This window comes from Triplophysa rosa, linkage group LG13, assembly GCF_024868665.1.
Source record: "Triplophysa rosa linkage group LG13, Trosa_1v2, whole genome shotgun sequence".
In the NCBI taxonomy this organism is placed as follows: domain Eukaryota; kingdom Metazoa; phylum Chordata; class Actinopteri; order Cypriniformes; family Nemacheilidae; genus Triplophysa; species Triplophysa rosa.
The window spans coordinates 16,533,688-16,546,284 of record NC_079902.1 but is presented as its reverse complement, the minus strand read 5'-3'; the positions used below and the strand labels follow the sequence as shown (position 1 = coordinate 16,546,284).

The 12,597-nt window shown below is 37.4% G+C and overlaps 1 protein-coding gene across 2 annotated transcripts; it reads right to left on the bottom strand.

The window, feature by feature from the left end:
* Positions 1-150: 150 nt before the first annotated feature.
* chrnb5b (cholinergic receptor, nicotinic, beta 5b) lies at positions 151-10,928 on the bottom strand. Of its 2 annotated transcripts, none has more exons than XM_057350187.1 (6): positions 10,577-10,928; positions 4,191-4,336; positions 4,046-4,090; positions 3,853-3,962; positions 2,439-3,393; positions 151-1,594 (listed from the first exon to the last, which is right to left on the bottom strand). In XM_057350187.1, the coding sequence occupies exons 1-6, from the start codon at positions 10,686-10,688 to the stop codon at positions 1,448-1,450; spliced, it is 1,515 nt and encodes a 504-aa protein (XP_057206170.1). In that variant the 5' UTR covers positions 10,689-10,928; the 3' UTR covers positions 151-1,447. The 2 variants fall into 2 exon arrangements, with proteins under 2 accessions (XP_057206170.1, XP_057206171.1); XM_057350188.1 differs by having other exon boundaries at positions 4,236-4,336.
* Between the last annotated feature and the right edge of the window lie 1,669 nt (positions 10,929-12,597).

The following is a 12,597-nucleotide window of genomic DNA, read 5'->3' as shown; positions in this document are numbered from 1 at the left end:
TGATTAATTAAAACTTGAAAAAACAGTTAAATCTTCTCTGAGTATCCTGTGAAATAAATACTGCAGTCTAAACCACAGTGCTTGGTGAAACTGAGACTTTAAATTAAACATAAATTAAAACACAAATGTCTGAATAATTTTGTATGGTTTTAATTGTTTTCTTAATATTTTACCTAATCATCATAATACTAAAACATTATGATAATAATATGTTAAGCTCTCATCCGCTATTCCAACAAAAGCACATGCCTTAAAGAAAGGCTATACAGCTCAAAATTAACATCATTCTCTGAATATTTACTTAAAAGAAATGATAAAGAAAATGCATCAGATTAACAGTTTAATCCTAAAAGTAAAACTGGGAGAAAAAATTTGTTGTGTGAAAATGTGTATTAAAGAACAGTACATGCAAGTGTGTGTGTAATGGTGTAAGATCTTCATTCCAGCCACAAGGCTGCTGACTTTCTTGGAATAACTATTGTTAGTGAGCTAGATTTAGTAAATTCTTAAAGGGATTGTTCACCCAAAAATGAAAATTCTGTCATGAATTACTTAACCTCAAGTTGTTCCAAAACTGTATAAATGTATTGGTTCTGTTAAACACAAAGAAAGATATTTAGAAAAATGTTAGCAACTGAGATTTCTGGGACATCATTCCCTACCATAGTTGGAAAAATTGCAATGGTAGTCAAAGGTGCCCTAAAACTGTTTGTTTTCCTAAATTCTTCAGAATTTCTTATTTTGTGTTCAACAGAACAAAAAAAATATACGATATTTTTTCAACTATGGTGCCTCAGAAATCTCAGTTGCTAACATTCTTCCAAATATCTTTCCTTGTGTTCAACCAAACAAAGAAATGTATACAGGTTTGGAATAACTTTAGGGTGAGTAATTCATGACAGAGTTTTCATTTTTGGGTGAACTATCCCTTTATGATTTATATCCAACGCACAATTGCTTTAAAGTTTTGCAAAAGTAGAATTACAAAACACTTCTCTTTTACTCTCTTAACAGACTTTTACCAAATCAAGGCGACTGTTGCCTGGAGGCAATCTTGTTTTTGAGACTTTTTGGTCAGCGATACGTTAAAGATTGCTAAGGCCTCCAGGGCTAAATTTTATGCATGACAGTTTTGACATTGGGTCAATGTTAGGGGCAGCTAAACGTTCAGACTGTGCCCCGTATTGTGCTCCGACTCAGCAGCATGGAAGAATTATGCACAGAGGAGAATAAATGGTTAGTGCACAGAGCCTATAGTGCGATACAAAATGTTTCAGGTCTGAAGTTCTGTGTTGGGTTTTACAACCTGCACACTGCTACAGTTGTTGAATAAGTGGGTTGTCAGATGAAGTCAATAATAAGACTGGGTATTTGGGGATGTGGAGCAAAAATAAATGGCTATTTTGTGCTGTTGTTGTGTGTTGGATTGAGGTCTGTATCTGTGTCTCTACAGGTCATCAGTGGTGGCTGTGTTATAGCTCTTGAAGAGTGGCTGCATAAAGAGGCCAATGGTTCCAGTAACACACACTAAAACAAAGATCCACAGAAACAGGCGGTCGATCACCATAGCCACATACTTCCAGTCTTCGACTATCTGTGAGAAAAAGAGACAAAGACATTACATACTTATCTTTTCTTTATATGTGGCACAACAATTAAATTCTGACCCCGCGAGGGCCACGTCCTGGAATGTTTTGTTCCACCCCCCACCTGTGTATTCCTGAAGATTTTTATTGTATTGGTTCCAAACCTGTATAAATTTCTTTGTTCTGCTAAACACAAAGGAAGATATTTGGAGGAATGTCAGTAACCAAACCGATCTCATCCCCCATTGACTCCCATAGTATTTATTTTCCCTACTATGGGAGTAAATGGGGGGTGAGATCTGGTTGGTTACTGACATTCTTCCAAATATATTCCTTTGTGTTCAGGCAGGACAACGAGATTTATACAGATTTGGAACAACCCGAGGGTGAGTAAATGATAACAGAATTTTCATTTTTGCGTGTTTAAGGTTGGAACTAAACTCTACATGATCTTACAGGAACAAAACTAAACATCTAAACCTATATTTAGAGGCAATATATATCATTTCTGTGCAACAAGTGTCACCAAATGGAAATGTTTTCAAATGGGCTACTCAAACACTTCCTCGTCTGCCATTGTTTAGCCAAACATATGCCATCGGTTGAGCCAATGTTGCTACCTCTGTCTGGCTAAAAAGCTCAAACAAACAGATCAATGTTTGATGTTGCAACAATTAAACAACAATTAAACACTGTGTACAGATCTATAACACTTTGTTGAGCTGCACTACTAATCTTACATATAATTTCTTTCTTGTCTAATGTAAGATTATAATAAAGCTAAACATGCACCAAGAACATGAATTCAATTAGCAGACATTTTAGTGACATCTGAATTGTAAAAGTCCTCACCCCTTCATCATCATCCTCACTCTTCAACTTGTCAGCGATGTATCTGACGCCCTTCACAGCCTCCTCCATATCTGCAGAGCACTTCACCGCCATTCGCTTACGAAACTCTGTGCTTTCACTCAGTCTCCAACCAATGTGCTTGGTAGAATCTTCATTCACAAAGAAGGTGGAATCAGACTCATCTGCCTCCCGCTTTGCTGGTGGACCAGATAAGGAGCCATGCTGGTGCTTCCTGTGAAATTTCTCGCGTTTGTTGGCCTCTCCTGGCCGCCGCATGAATAGGAAGCCAGGCAACTGAGCCAGGAAGTAGTATTTGACCCATTTCGGCATAGTGTGCGTGCTTGGGGACCGATGGTGCACGTTTAGCACGCACACGCTTGTGACTATTGAGAAAGTCACCAGCACCATCGAGAACATCAAGTACTTTCCGATAAGGGGCACGGCGAGTGATGTCGGGGGTACGATTTTGGAAATCAGTAAGAGGAACACAGTTAAGGCCAGAAGAACGGAGATACACAGAGTCATCTTCTCCCCACAGTCTGATGGTAGGTAGAACACCAAGATGGCCAGTGATGTGATGAGAACACAGGGGATGATCAGGTTTATGGTGTAGAACAACGGTTTGCGTCTGATGATAAAGTCGTAGGTGATATCCAAATATGTGACGTCATTGGGGTCCTCGTTTTTACGTCCAGGCAAGGAGACGATATCCCACTCTCCACTTGGTTTGAAGTCATCTCGGCTGGCAAAGTTTGACAACAAAATGAGGTCAATTTCTGTGTGGTCATAAGTCCAGGAGCGGAACTTGAGCGTGCAGTTTTGCTGGTCGAAGGGAAAGTCCCGCACTTCAATTTTACAGGCACTCTTATAGATAGCTGGTGGCAGCCAGGCAACCTCACCATTATTTGATATGACCGCATTGGAATAGAAAGACACCTCATATGTCCCGTCAGCACTAAAAATGACAAACACATTGTTGTATTTGAATTAACAAGAGTAAAGTATCATATTCTGCTTGTGTGCACCAAAAAGAGAATAACAAAGGTGAAAGTCAAAGCAGATAATGTTGAAGCTCATAATGTGAAAAAAGAGCTAATTTTATCTCAGTCTCTCCGGCAATTTCTGAGATTAAGACAATAACTCTGTCCTTGGATAAAGTCAAATCCTGCCGAAAATCAAAACACTGTATAATCTCTTTCATAAAACATATTTGGGTAGTTGACAAATAAAACTGCACGTGTCCTATGGTGTGAAAGAAAAATGTAGAAAAAAACTAAAAATGAATATAAATCTCTCTTATGGTAATTTATACTATAAATACAATATTAATTACACAAGATAATATATTATTAACGGTTTGTTTTCTAATTTTTCCAAAAATAAAATAAAATACCAGTATCAGATTAAAACTCACTTGTTGTACAGAACAATGTCAGGCAGCCATATATGCTGTGAGGGAAGACGAACTTTCCTGATTCCTTCATACTCCTCTGGATCCCACATCAACCGGTAATCATTCCATACCTGCAAAAAACATCATACACACACTTCTGAAAGCACTTCGTAGAGCAAATGCAATCCAACCACACAAGATCCACAAATCATACCTGAGTGAGCCAACAATTTGTGGTCATAATCTGCTCCCTCTCATTCTGAAATGCAAACATCAATATAGTCACATACGAGCTTAGCAAGATCAAGCACTTTCACTTTTAAAAATGCTCCATGCATCTTTCAGTGTGAAGTACCGACCACGCTGATAAGCTGGGCAAGTGACACTTGGATTGCAATGGTGACCTGCTGGCTCTTGTTGACTGCTGGCCGAATCAGCTTGTTGTATCGATCAGGGGAGAGTAAGTAGTTCACCAACCGCTCCTCCACCTCTGCAGACCATACAGCTGGAAAACACACATTATTGTATAGACCATATTTTAGTAGAGACAGATTCAAATTTGAATAGAGGTTTATTTAAAAATATGGATCGGATTTATGCCATGTGAACTATAGACCATCAACACATCAAGGTTTTAAATGTGGATGCAAAAAGATACCAAGATGTGCTAAAACTATGAATAACAAAACCAAAAAGTTGTCAATGTTTTTATGAGAACTGACATTTCGAAGACACACTGAAAACCCCAGTAATACCATTTTCATGTATAGATAAAGAAGGAATTATGTAAGGTGATATACTACACTGTCATAGTTGTTCAAAAATTATTATGGCCAGTAATTTCAATTCATCCACTACTGGCAAGTGCAATAATCATTTATGCTAAACCAAACAAAGACGGAAAAACAAGTTTCAGTATAAGAGAAGTAGTCAGAGAGGGAGCTAAAAACTCTACTGGTGTTTCTATGCCACTCTCTCGAAGGGACAGGAAGTCAGGACACATGACATCACGGTGTGGACAAGAAGTGGAATATGGGGACAAGGAGCACAGAGACAACAAGATTTAAGTTGACAGGGGAAGGACTGAGGCAGCAGTCAGCATTCAACACACAATCACCCGGCCTGAGAGTCTCTCTGCGCTCACTGAGACATACTGCATCTGACTAACAGCTCAATAAGTTTAGCTGAAACATGAGATTTACAATTACATACTGCAATTCTTACATGCAGAGGCAGCACATAACACATTTTCTTGTTTGATTATTATTTAATTGTTGTTTTTATGTGTTTTGCCACTGTAGCGAAAATAATTGCCCTACTAGAGGCAATAAAGGCATGCAAAGCAGAAACTATTTTAATACTGTAGGAGAACGTTTACACATAAAAATAGATTTAAAAGAAATATTGTTGTATACTTTAGTATTTTCTATGTGTAAAATTCCTAGATACTATAGTGTAAACATACCACAGGAAACATACTACAGTATTTATTACAGTTTATCAATTATAGATATTACTACAGAATAATGTAATATAAATTTTTTAAATTGTAGTAATTATTATAATTTGCAACAATTTTGTACGGTTTACTCTAGTAAATACTGCAGTAAGTAGAAGTATATAGTATGTACACTACAGATTTCCTACAGTTTTCTAACTTTTTGCTGTCAAACCTTTAGACACCTTTGTCAACTACCTATTTACAAGTGCGAAAAGAAAAGAAAAACAAAAACAAAACTAAATTAAACTAAATTAAATAAATGGTTTATAGTTAATGCTACAGAATAATATACTATACATTAACCAACGGTAGTAATTTTTATAATATGCTACAGTTAACTATAGTAAATACTGCAATAAGTAGTCTATAGCATGTATACTACAGTATTTTGTGTAGGGCTTTACTAAATTAAAGGGTTCATATGGTGCGAATATGTGTTTTTCTGTGTCTTTGGTGTGTTATAAGTTGCCCATGCATGTATTAGACACGTAAAATTACAAAAATGAAAGTGTCGGAACAAAAGATGCATTCTATCTAAAAGCGAATGCTCACCCAGACCTGCCTGAAACGCCTCGTGTAACCACACCACCACAAATCTACCTCAGTTCGTGGTATGAGTTGACTAAGACCGCCCAAATGTATACGCAAGTAAAAATGGGCGTAGCTGTCAGTACAATTGCTTTGGAACCTGATGTTTCTGTCACACGCTTGCAGTATTCGACCAATCACTACGCACTGGTTGGCTGGCCAATCGTAGCACCTCGCTTTTCTGAGCGATGAGCTTTGTAAAAAATCAGTGCGTTTCAGAGAGGCGGGGCAAAGAGGAGATACAAACATGCACGGTATGTGGAAAATACAGCGTTTCTGAACCTTAAATCGTGTATACACATTGCATTTCATCTAAAACAAACAATAATATTCATTTTAGCCGTGTCATACAACCCCTTTAATCACAAAAACCTACATGAAATAGCAATCTTAATCTAATTCTCTAAAAATGCATGTTGATGTTTTATGTCAACTTTCATTATGCTGCTAAAGGAATTAACACACCCATTATTATGAATCCAGACAGTTATATGAACAGCCCCATTCATCCGTAAAACAAGATGCATGAAAGCACCAATCATCATGACCCACAGACAGTGTGCTGAGGGTCACGGGAGCTTTATGCCGCATCTCTCATCAAAACCCTGAGGGTATGATCATTATTTAATGCCAAGGATGAGTCAGCAGTTCAGCCCATCACTGCCCCATCAGCACACATTCCCTTTATCACAAGCTCTCATATTACAGCATATGAAAGCACTGTCTGAGAGTAATTCCAATAATGAAAGTTTAGTGAGCATGTCAATGAATGAACATTACACACACTGCAATGTAAATGTTGTGGCTCATGTGGATGCATACACCAGAATTCAATTAAGCTGTGAATTGACACAGAAAAGTAGGCAATGAAGTGGAGATCTCACCTTATCTTTAAAATATTATAGAGCAAAGCAAAATTTTATGTGAAGAATTCTGTCTACAATGATGACTAATTTTTACGGAAAACCCAAAAGTGCCATTAAATGCCCCCGCTTACTCAGACAAGCCCCATGCTTCAAGGCCCTTCACAAAATGTAGACAAAGAGTACACATGCAAACACAACCAACACAGGACAGACGCTTGAACCACACATACGCACATTCCCCCAACCCTGGTTTGGCAGGAAACACACACAGACACAAACAGCAGACGTCTCAGACACACACAAACAGTTGCATGCACTAAGCTTTTCCACCTCAATGCACTTCAACTCTGTGAATAATTCAGCTGCACTAAAATAAAACCTGCCTCATCAAACAGACACTGCCAACACAAACACACACGGTACTAGTCTAACTCTAACGCACACTAACACACAAGTGAATATTTCCCTAAGTGAGGCCTGAGTTACATAAAAGAAAGCTCTTTAAGCTCTTTACTGTTTTAAAGAGAAGTGCTTAATCACTGTGTATCACTAAATGAGTGTTATCAGTGTGGCATTAATATTTGACAACTAAATTATTAAAAGTTACTCTGTCTGCGGCATGGGCCGGTTAAGGATTTTGACGGTATGATAACCTTCCGCAAAAGTGCCACGGTTTCACGGTATTGCAATTACAACACTAAAATGTGTTATTTTCAAATGTCTGCATATACAAACAACAACTTTTCAACTGGACACAAATACATTGTATTTTTAACCAACATTCATAGAACATATATGTCAGGTAAAAATAAAGCCTTAAAGTTATAATACTCTTTCAAAAATATATATTTTTGTCATAGCCCATACATTAGGCATAAACATCCAACATTGCATTACATGATTTAATTATGTATTTTTGTGTAAACACAGCTCATACCTTAGAAACGGTATCACAGAAAAGGTTTGTGGTTTTGAAACCTTGACTCTTTCAAACCTCGGTATACCTTGAAACCAGTATTCGGCCCATGCCTAGTCTGCGGTCAACCTCAACTGCATCAAACAACTTACACATACATATACACACATTCCATAGCTGTGGCCTTACAGCTAGCTGCCTATAGTGCTGGAGTTTCTTTTCCACTTCATCCTAAACTTTAACTTTAAATGAGTGTTTCTTTCTCTTGATTACACATCTTTTTTGCTCAAGGCTTTTCCGTAAATTGCATCTTTCCGTTGGCATTTCTTTCCAAATTTAAAACAGTGTTTTAGCAGTGCTTGAGGGTTTCAATTGCAGTAAGAAAATAGATTTAAATGGACAATTTTATGGTAAAATTTTGTGAAAATGTTGACAGTAATAAACATATTTTTATAGCAATATATAATTTATAACAATTATAATTTATCATGTAGCAACACAGCAAGTCCCTGCGTGATTAAAGGGCTCCTATTTTGCAAATCCATTTTTTAAAACATATATAGTGTATAATGCTGCCGTCTGGGTATAAAGAAACGTATACAAAGTAACAAAACCCAATGATCACTGCAAAGGGAGATATTCTCTTTAAAAGAAATCGCTTTTTAAGGACTACAGCAAACGGCTGAAACGAACTACGGCTGAAATGGCCATGTTGGGCTGCAGTAGTGTTTTGTTACCATGACAAACGCATGACTGAGCTGTGCGCTTTAGGCTACTTTCACTTTTATCACAGTCTCTGTTTACTGCTGTTAGCTTTGGTGCTAAAGATTCAGCTTCCGCATTCTAAAAGATAACTAACAGCTGCCCGCTGCTACAAGATCAGCAGATTCTGTAGCCATCTTTAAGAATCGGCTCAAAACACATCTCTTCCGGCAACACCTGACAGATACTGACTTTGATTTTTTTCTACTCTTTCTATCAGAAAAATGTAGCTTTGTATAGGCCTACTGTGCTGGGCTATATGAGACCAGTTTTTACTGCACTTATGCATTTTGTTGTCCTTATGTTGTTCCAATTGCTTCTATTGTTTACCTCATTTGTAAGTCGCTTTGGATAAAAGCGACTAAATGTAAAAAAAACTAAAAACACTTCTATGTCCTTTGAAGGGTTTGCAAATGCTCCTGGTCCATCTGCTTGTCTTATTATCCATCTCCGGATCTTAACTGACACTAAACCGCTCCGTGTTCCGTCCCTCGCCATTGTAGATAAGGGCATTGCGTCTTCATCATAGTATGAAATAAAATCGGGATCTCTAACAAGGATTGACATTTACACATGCACAGTTTCACTCACTAGCAGCAAGGCCTCCGTTACGTTTGAAAAAAAGGCTTCTGATCGATTTGTGTATTGAACTGATGAGGCGAAGCCATTGTTACTGTTTATTGCTGTAACTGTTTATAGCTTTAGAATATACCGGAGCAAATGCCGTAATGGTAACACACTGGGTTAGCTATTACGTATTTCACTGGGTTAGCTAGTCCAATACGTATTTCAGCGGGAGTGGCTTCTTTGAACAAGGAACAAAACGGAGCGTTTCTAGGAGGCAATAATGGTCACAGCGGTGGGCAATAAAGGCAAAATATTTGCCAAATATTTCTTTTTTATAAAACAAATAATTGATACATGTTATATTACACACAAAAAAACACAACCAGGATCACGAAAACAGGCAAAATAGGAGCCCTTTAAATTATATTTTATTAACTGAAATATTTTTGTAATTCAAGTATTCAGATTTCCATTTATTGACCAAAACATTGGGCAAATATGTGGCCGTTCATTATGTGAATCATGACTTGATTACTCGTGAGTAACTGACTCAATGTTCAACAGGAGGAATTACTTTAGAAATAAAATCATTAGTGTGAACAATAATCAATACTGCTAATGAAAGAGTGATCAGTCAACAGAATCCAAAACGGTTGACTGATTTCAATTTTACCAATTTACCGATGTTTTAACAAACAGTTATCATCAAAACATCAAGATCATTTTTTAAATATTGACAAAATCGTAAATGTTCTATAAGTTGCTTTGGATAAAAGTGTATGATAAATGTAAATGTTCTTCATATGGTTAGCAAACCTTGCAAGTGCATGGAAAAGCTATCCTTCACATCAACAAGCTGCAATGAAGTTGTCCAATTGTTTCCCCTCCTCTGTGTGTATTCATGAAAGTGTTTGATGGACCCTTTATGCAGCTGCCTCACCAAGCAAAAGATCTAATCAAGGATATGACAGCTTCAATGCCTCAAGAACTATTACATGCACACAAGCGGACATCATGAATGCACTGAATAGACTGAAAAAGTGTCAATCCTAAACATTCACGTATACTTCAATATAAGAGCATGAATATGACCATGCCCCTTTGATCAAATCTTTACAAATAATACTTTTGATGATGGCGCTGAATTGTATATAATGCAGCGTACATTATCTTCAAGTAATATCTATGAACTACTTTCTTGCTCAGTGTGAGTCTGATCAAGTCAATGTTTTTTTTTTCATTCTTATGCACGATGTAAACTGCACAATACACAATGAAGATTGTGTGACAGCTCACATTTGTAGTGTTAATGAAACAGATCGTAAGTGAAGCTTTGAACGTGCATGCAGCTAAATGTCCTCCAACAGATTAAATCATTAAAATCAAGAATGCATTTCACATCGGACCTATTAGATCAGGTTGGTTAATTTTAATACTCATTCTCTGTGGTTGCAGACATTAAACGGTGTCAATTAAGCACGATTAGACTTGGTTTTAAACTAGCTTCTACAACAATTGAGATAGTCATAAGCATTGCACACTTACCCGTTACAGTGAGAGCTACAAGACAAAGTCCTGAAGTCATCAGAGCTGCCATATCTCCTTTACGATACCCTACGTCAACACTTACATGAAGTGAGAGGTAAAGATCGTGCATTCAGATCCGATGACCGGGGCCTCTAGAGATGCATTAAAACAGAATCAAGCAAATGGCAACGGGAGATCCGGGTTTACTGGCTCGGTTCATCTGAATATAAGCGAGTTTAACGCCTCAAGAGTAGTTCGGTTCCCTTTCAACGATAATCACCCACAAACACAAGAGTAAAGATAAAGCACTTTGGGCTTTTCGCTTCTCCACACGAACTGACTCACGCGCTCTCGGCAGACGCTTCCCTTGCGCGCGCGGCACATGAACTGGGAAACTTGACATTCGCGAGCGCAATCAAGCCGTCTACATGCGTAAAAAAGTGTTATGATAGATTTCTAGTAGTTCAAATCGTGTGTTTTAAAGAATATCTGAGCAATTTATTTTGACATTCCCGAACATTAAATGTTTACATAAAAAAATAACTAGAGCGCAAATGTCGAGAGTACTGTGTATGATGTACTATAGACAATTGCTGGCTCGTTTGCATAATGGTTAAAATAAGTGTTAATTACTGTCTTGCATGGGCAATCGGTGTGGGTCATGAGGGAGGAGAGTGTTTGTGCGTTCTGCACCATGGAGCATTAAAAACTGTGTATTAAATACAGATTGCAGTTGGTTGTTTGCTTTGTCACGTTCCTGAGCATGGGAATAGACATAGCAATAGGCTATCATGATCTTAGCTTTTTTATAACCAGGAGTTGTGTTCCATAATAAATGCAAACCTACAATTATCAGATTGAGTACAGTCCTTTTCTCATGTCCACACACCCTCGGTTGATCACCAATTCATTTTTGTCTTCAAAATGATTAACAATGAAGAGACTCTAAAGTTTGCTTCAATTTATTATGAAGAAAGTTCAGTAGCTGCTAACCTAAAAGATAGAAATGTTGCTAGGAATAGAATGTTTTCTCAATTAACTTTTAATTAACTTATTTAAGCATGAAAACCCCAATGACACACACAAATTAATCCCTTACACTCCATCACATATAGAAATACAAAAGGGAATTACTTCACATAAAATAAAGCAAAGCAGTGGACCCTTGAGGTGAGGTAAAGCAGAAACCTAACCTTGCATTGTTTCCATTAATGTGTGTGAGAGATAAAATGAGCAATGAGAAAGTATGCATGCAATAGAGAGAGAGAGAGAGAGAGAGAGAGAGAGAGAAGGGGGTTTAAACTCAGAGACATCCATATATTCTCATACATTACATGCATCATATGCTCAATCACTCAACCATACCCAAAGGTTACAGCATTAGTGTTTGGTAAATGGCTGTTAATTTAATTTAGTTTGAGTGAAAGAGGATCTCACATAATGTTTCCCGATACATGCACAGACACATTTTAAAGGGATAGTTCACCCACCCCAAAAAACCAATGTCATCATTTACTAAATTCTGTAATAAACTAAAAACTACAGTTGGCCTAAGATACAACTGTTTTATTTAATTATAAAGCTTTTTATTTATTATATAAGCAACATGTAACAAACCTTAAATGTGAGACAGTGACCACACTACACAATCACAATCAAACTTACATATGTACATTCACTAATTTCTTTGCTAAACACACAAAACTTCCAGTCATTATGTTCCAGTTCTCATTCATTTGAGGTGTTGTGGGACTGAAGTTTACAGATTTTAAAGGCGGAGTAACATGCTATGTCATGCATTCCGACTTCTTTTCACTGTTGAACGTGCTGGCTTCTCATGCTTAACATCATCAACTTGTTAAAAAACGAGTTGGACATATGTAGTAGTATTTCTGTGCTTGATACACTCCCTCAGCACTCCAAATTGTTTCTGAAAGTTTTTATAAGTCTGGAACCCTGTTTCGTAACAGGGACCCTATTCCTTTTATTGGGCAATTCTCCCAGAAAAGCACGCCCACGGCAAGGCGAAAGAAATAGCC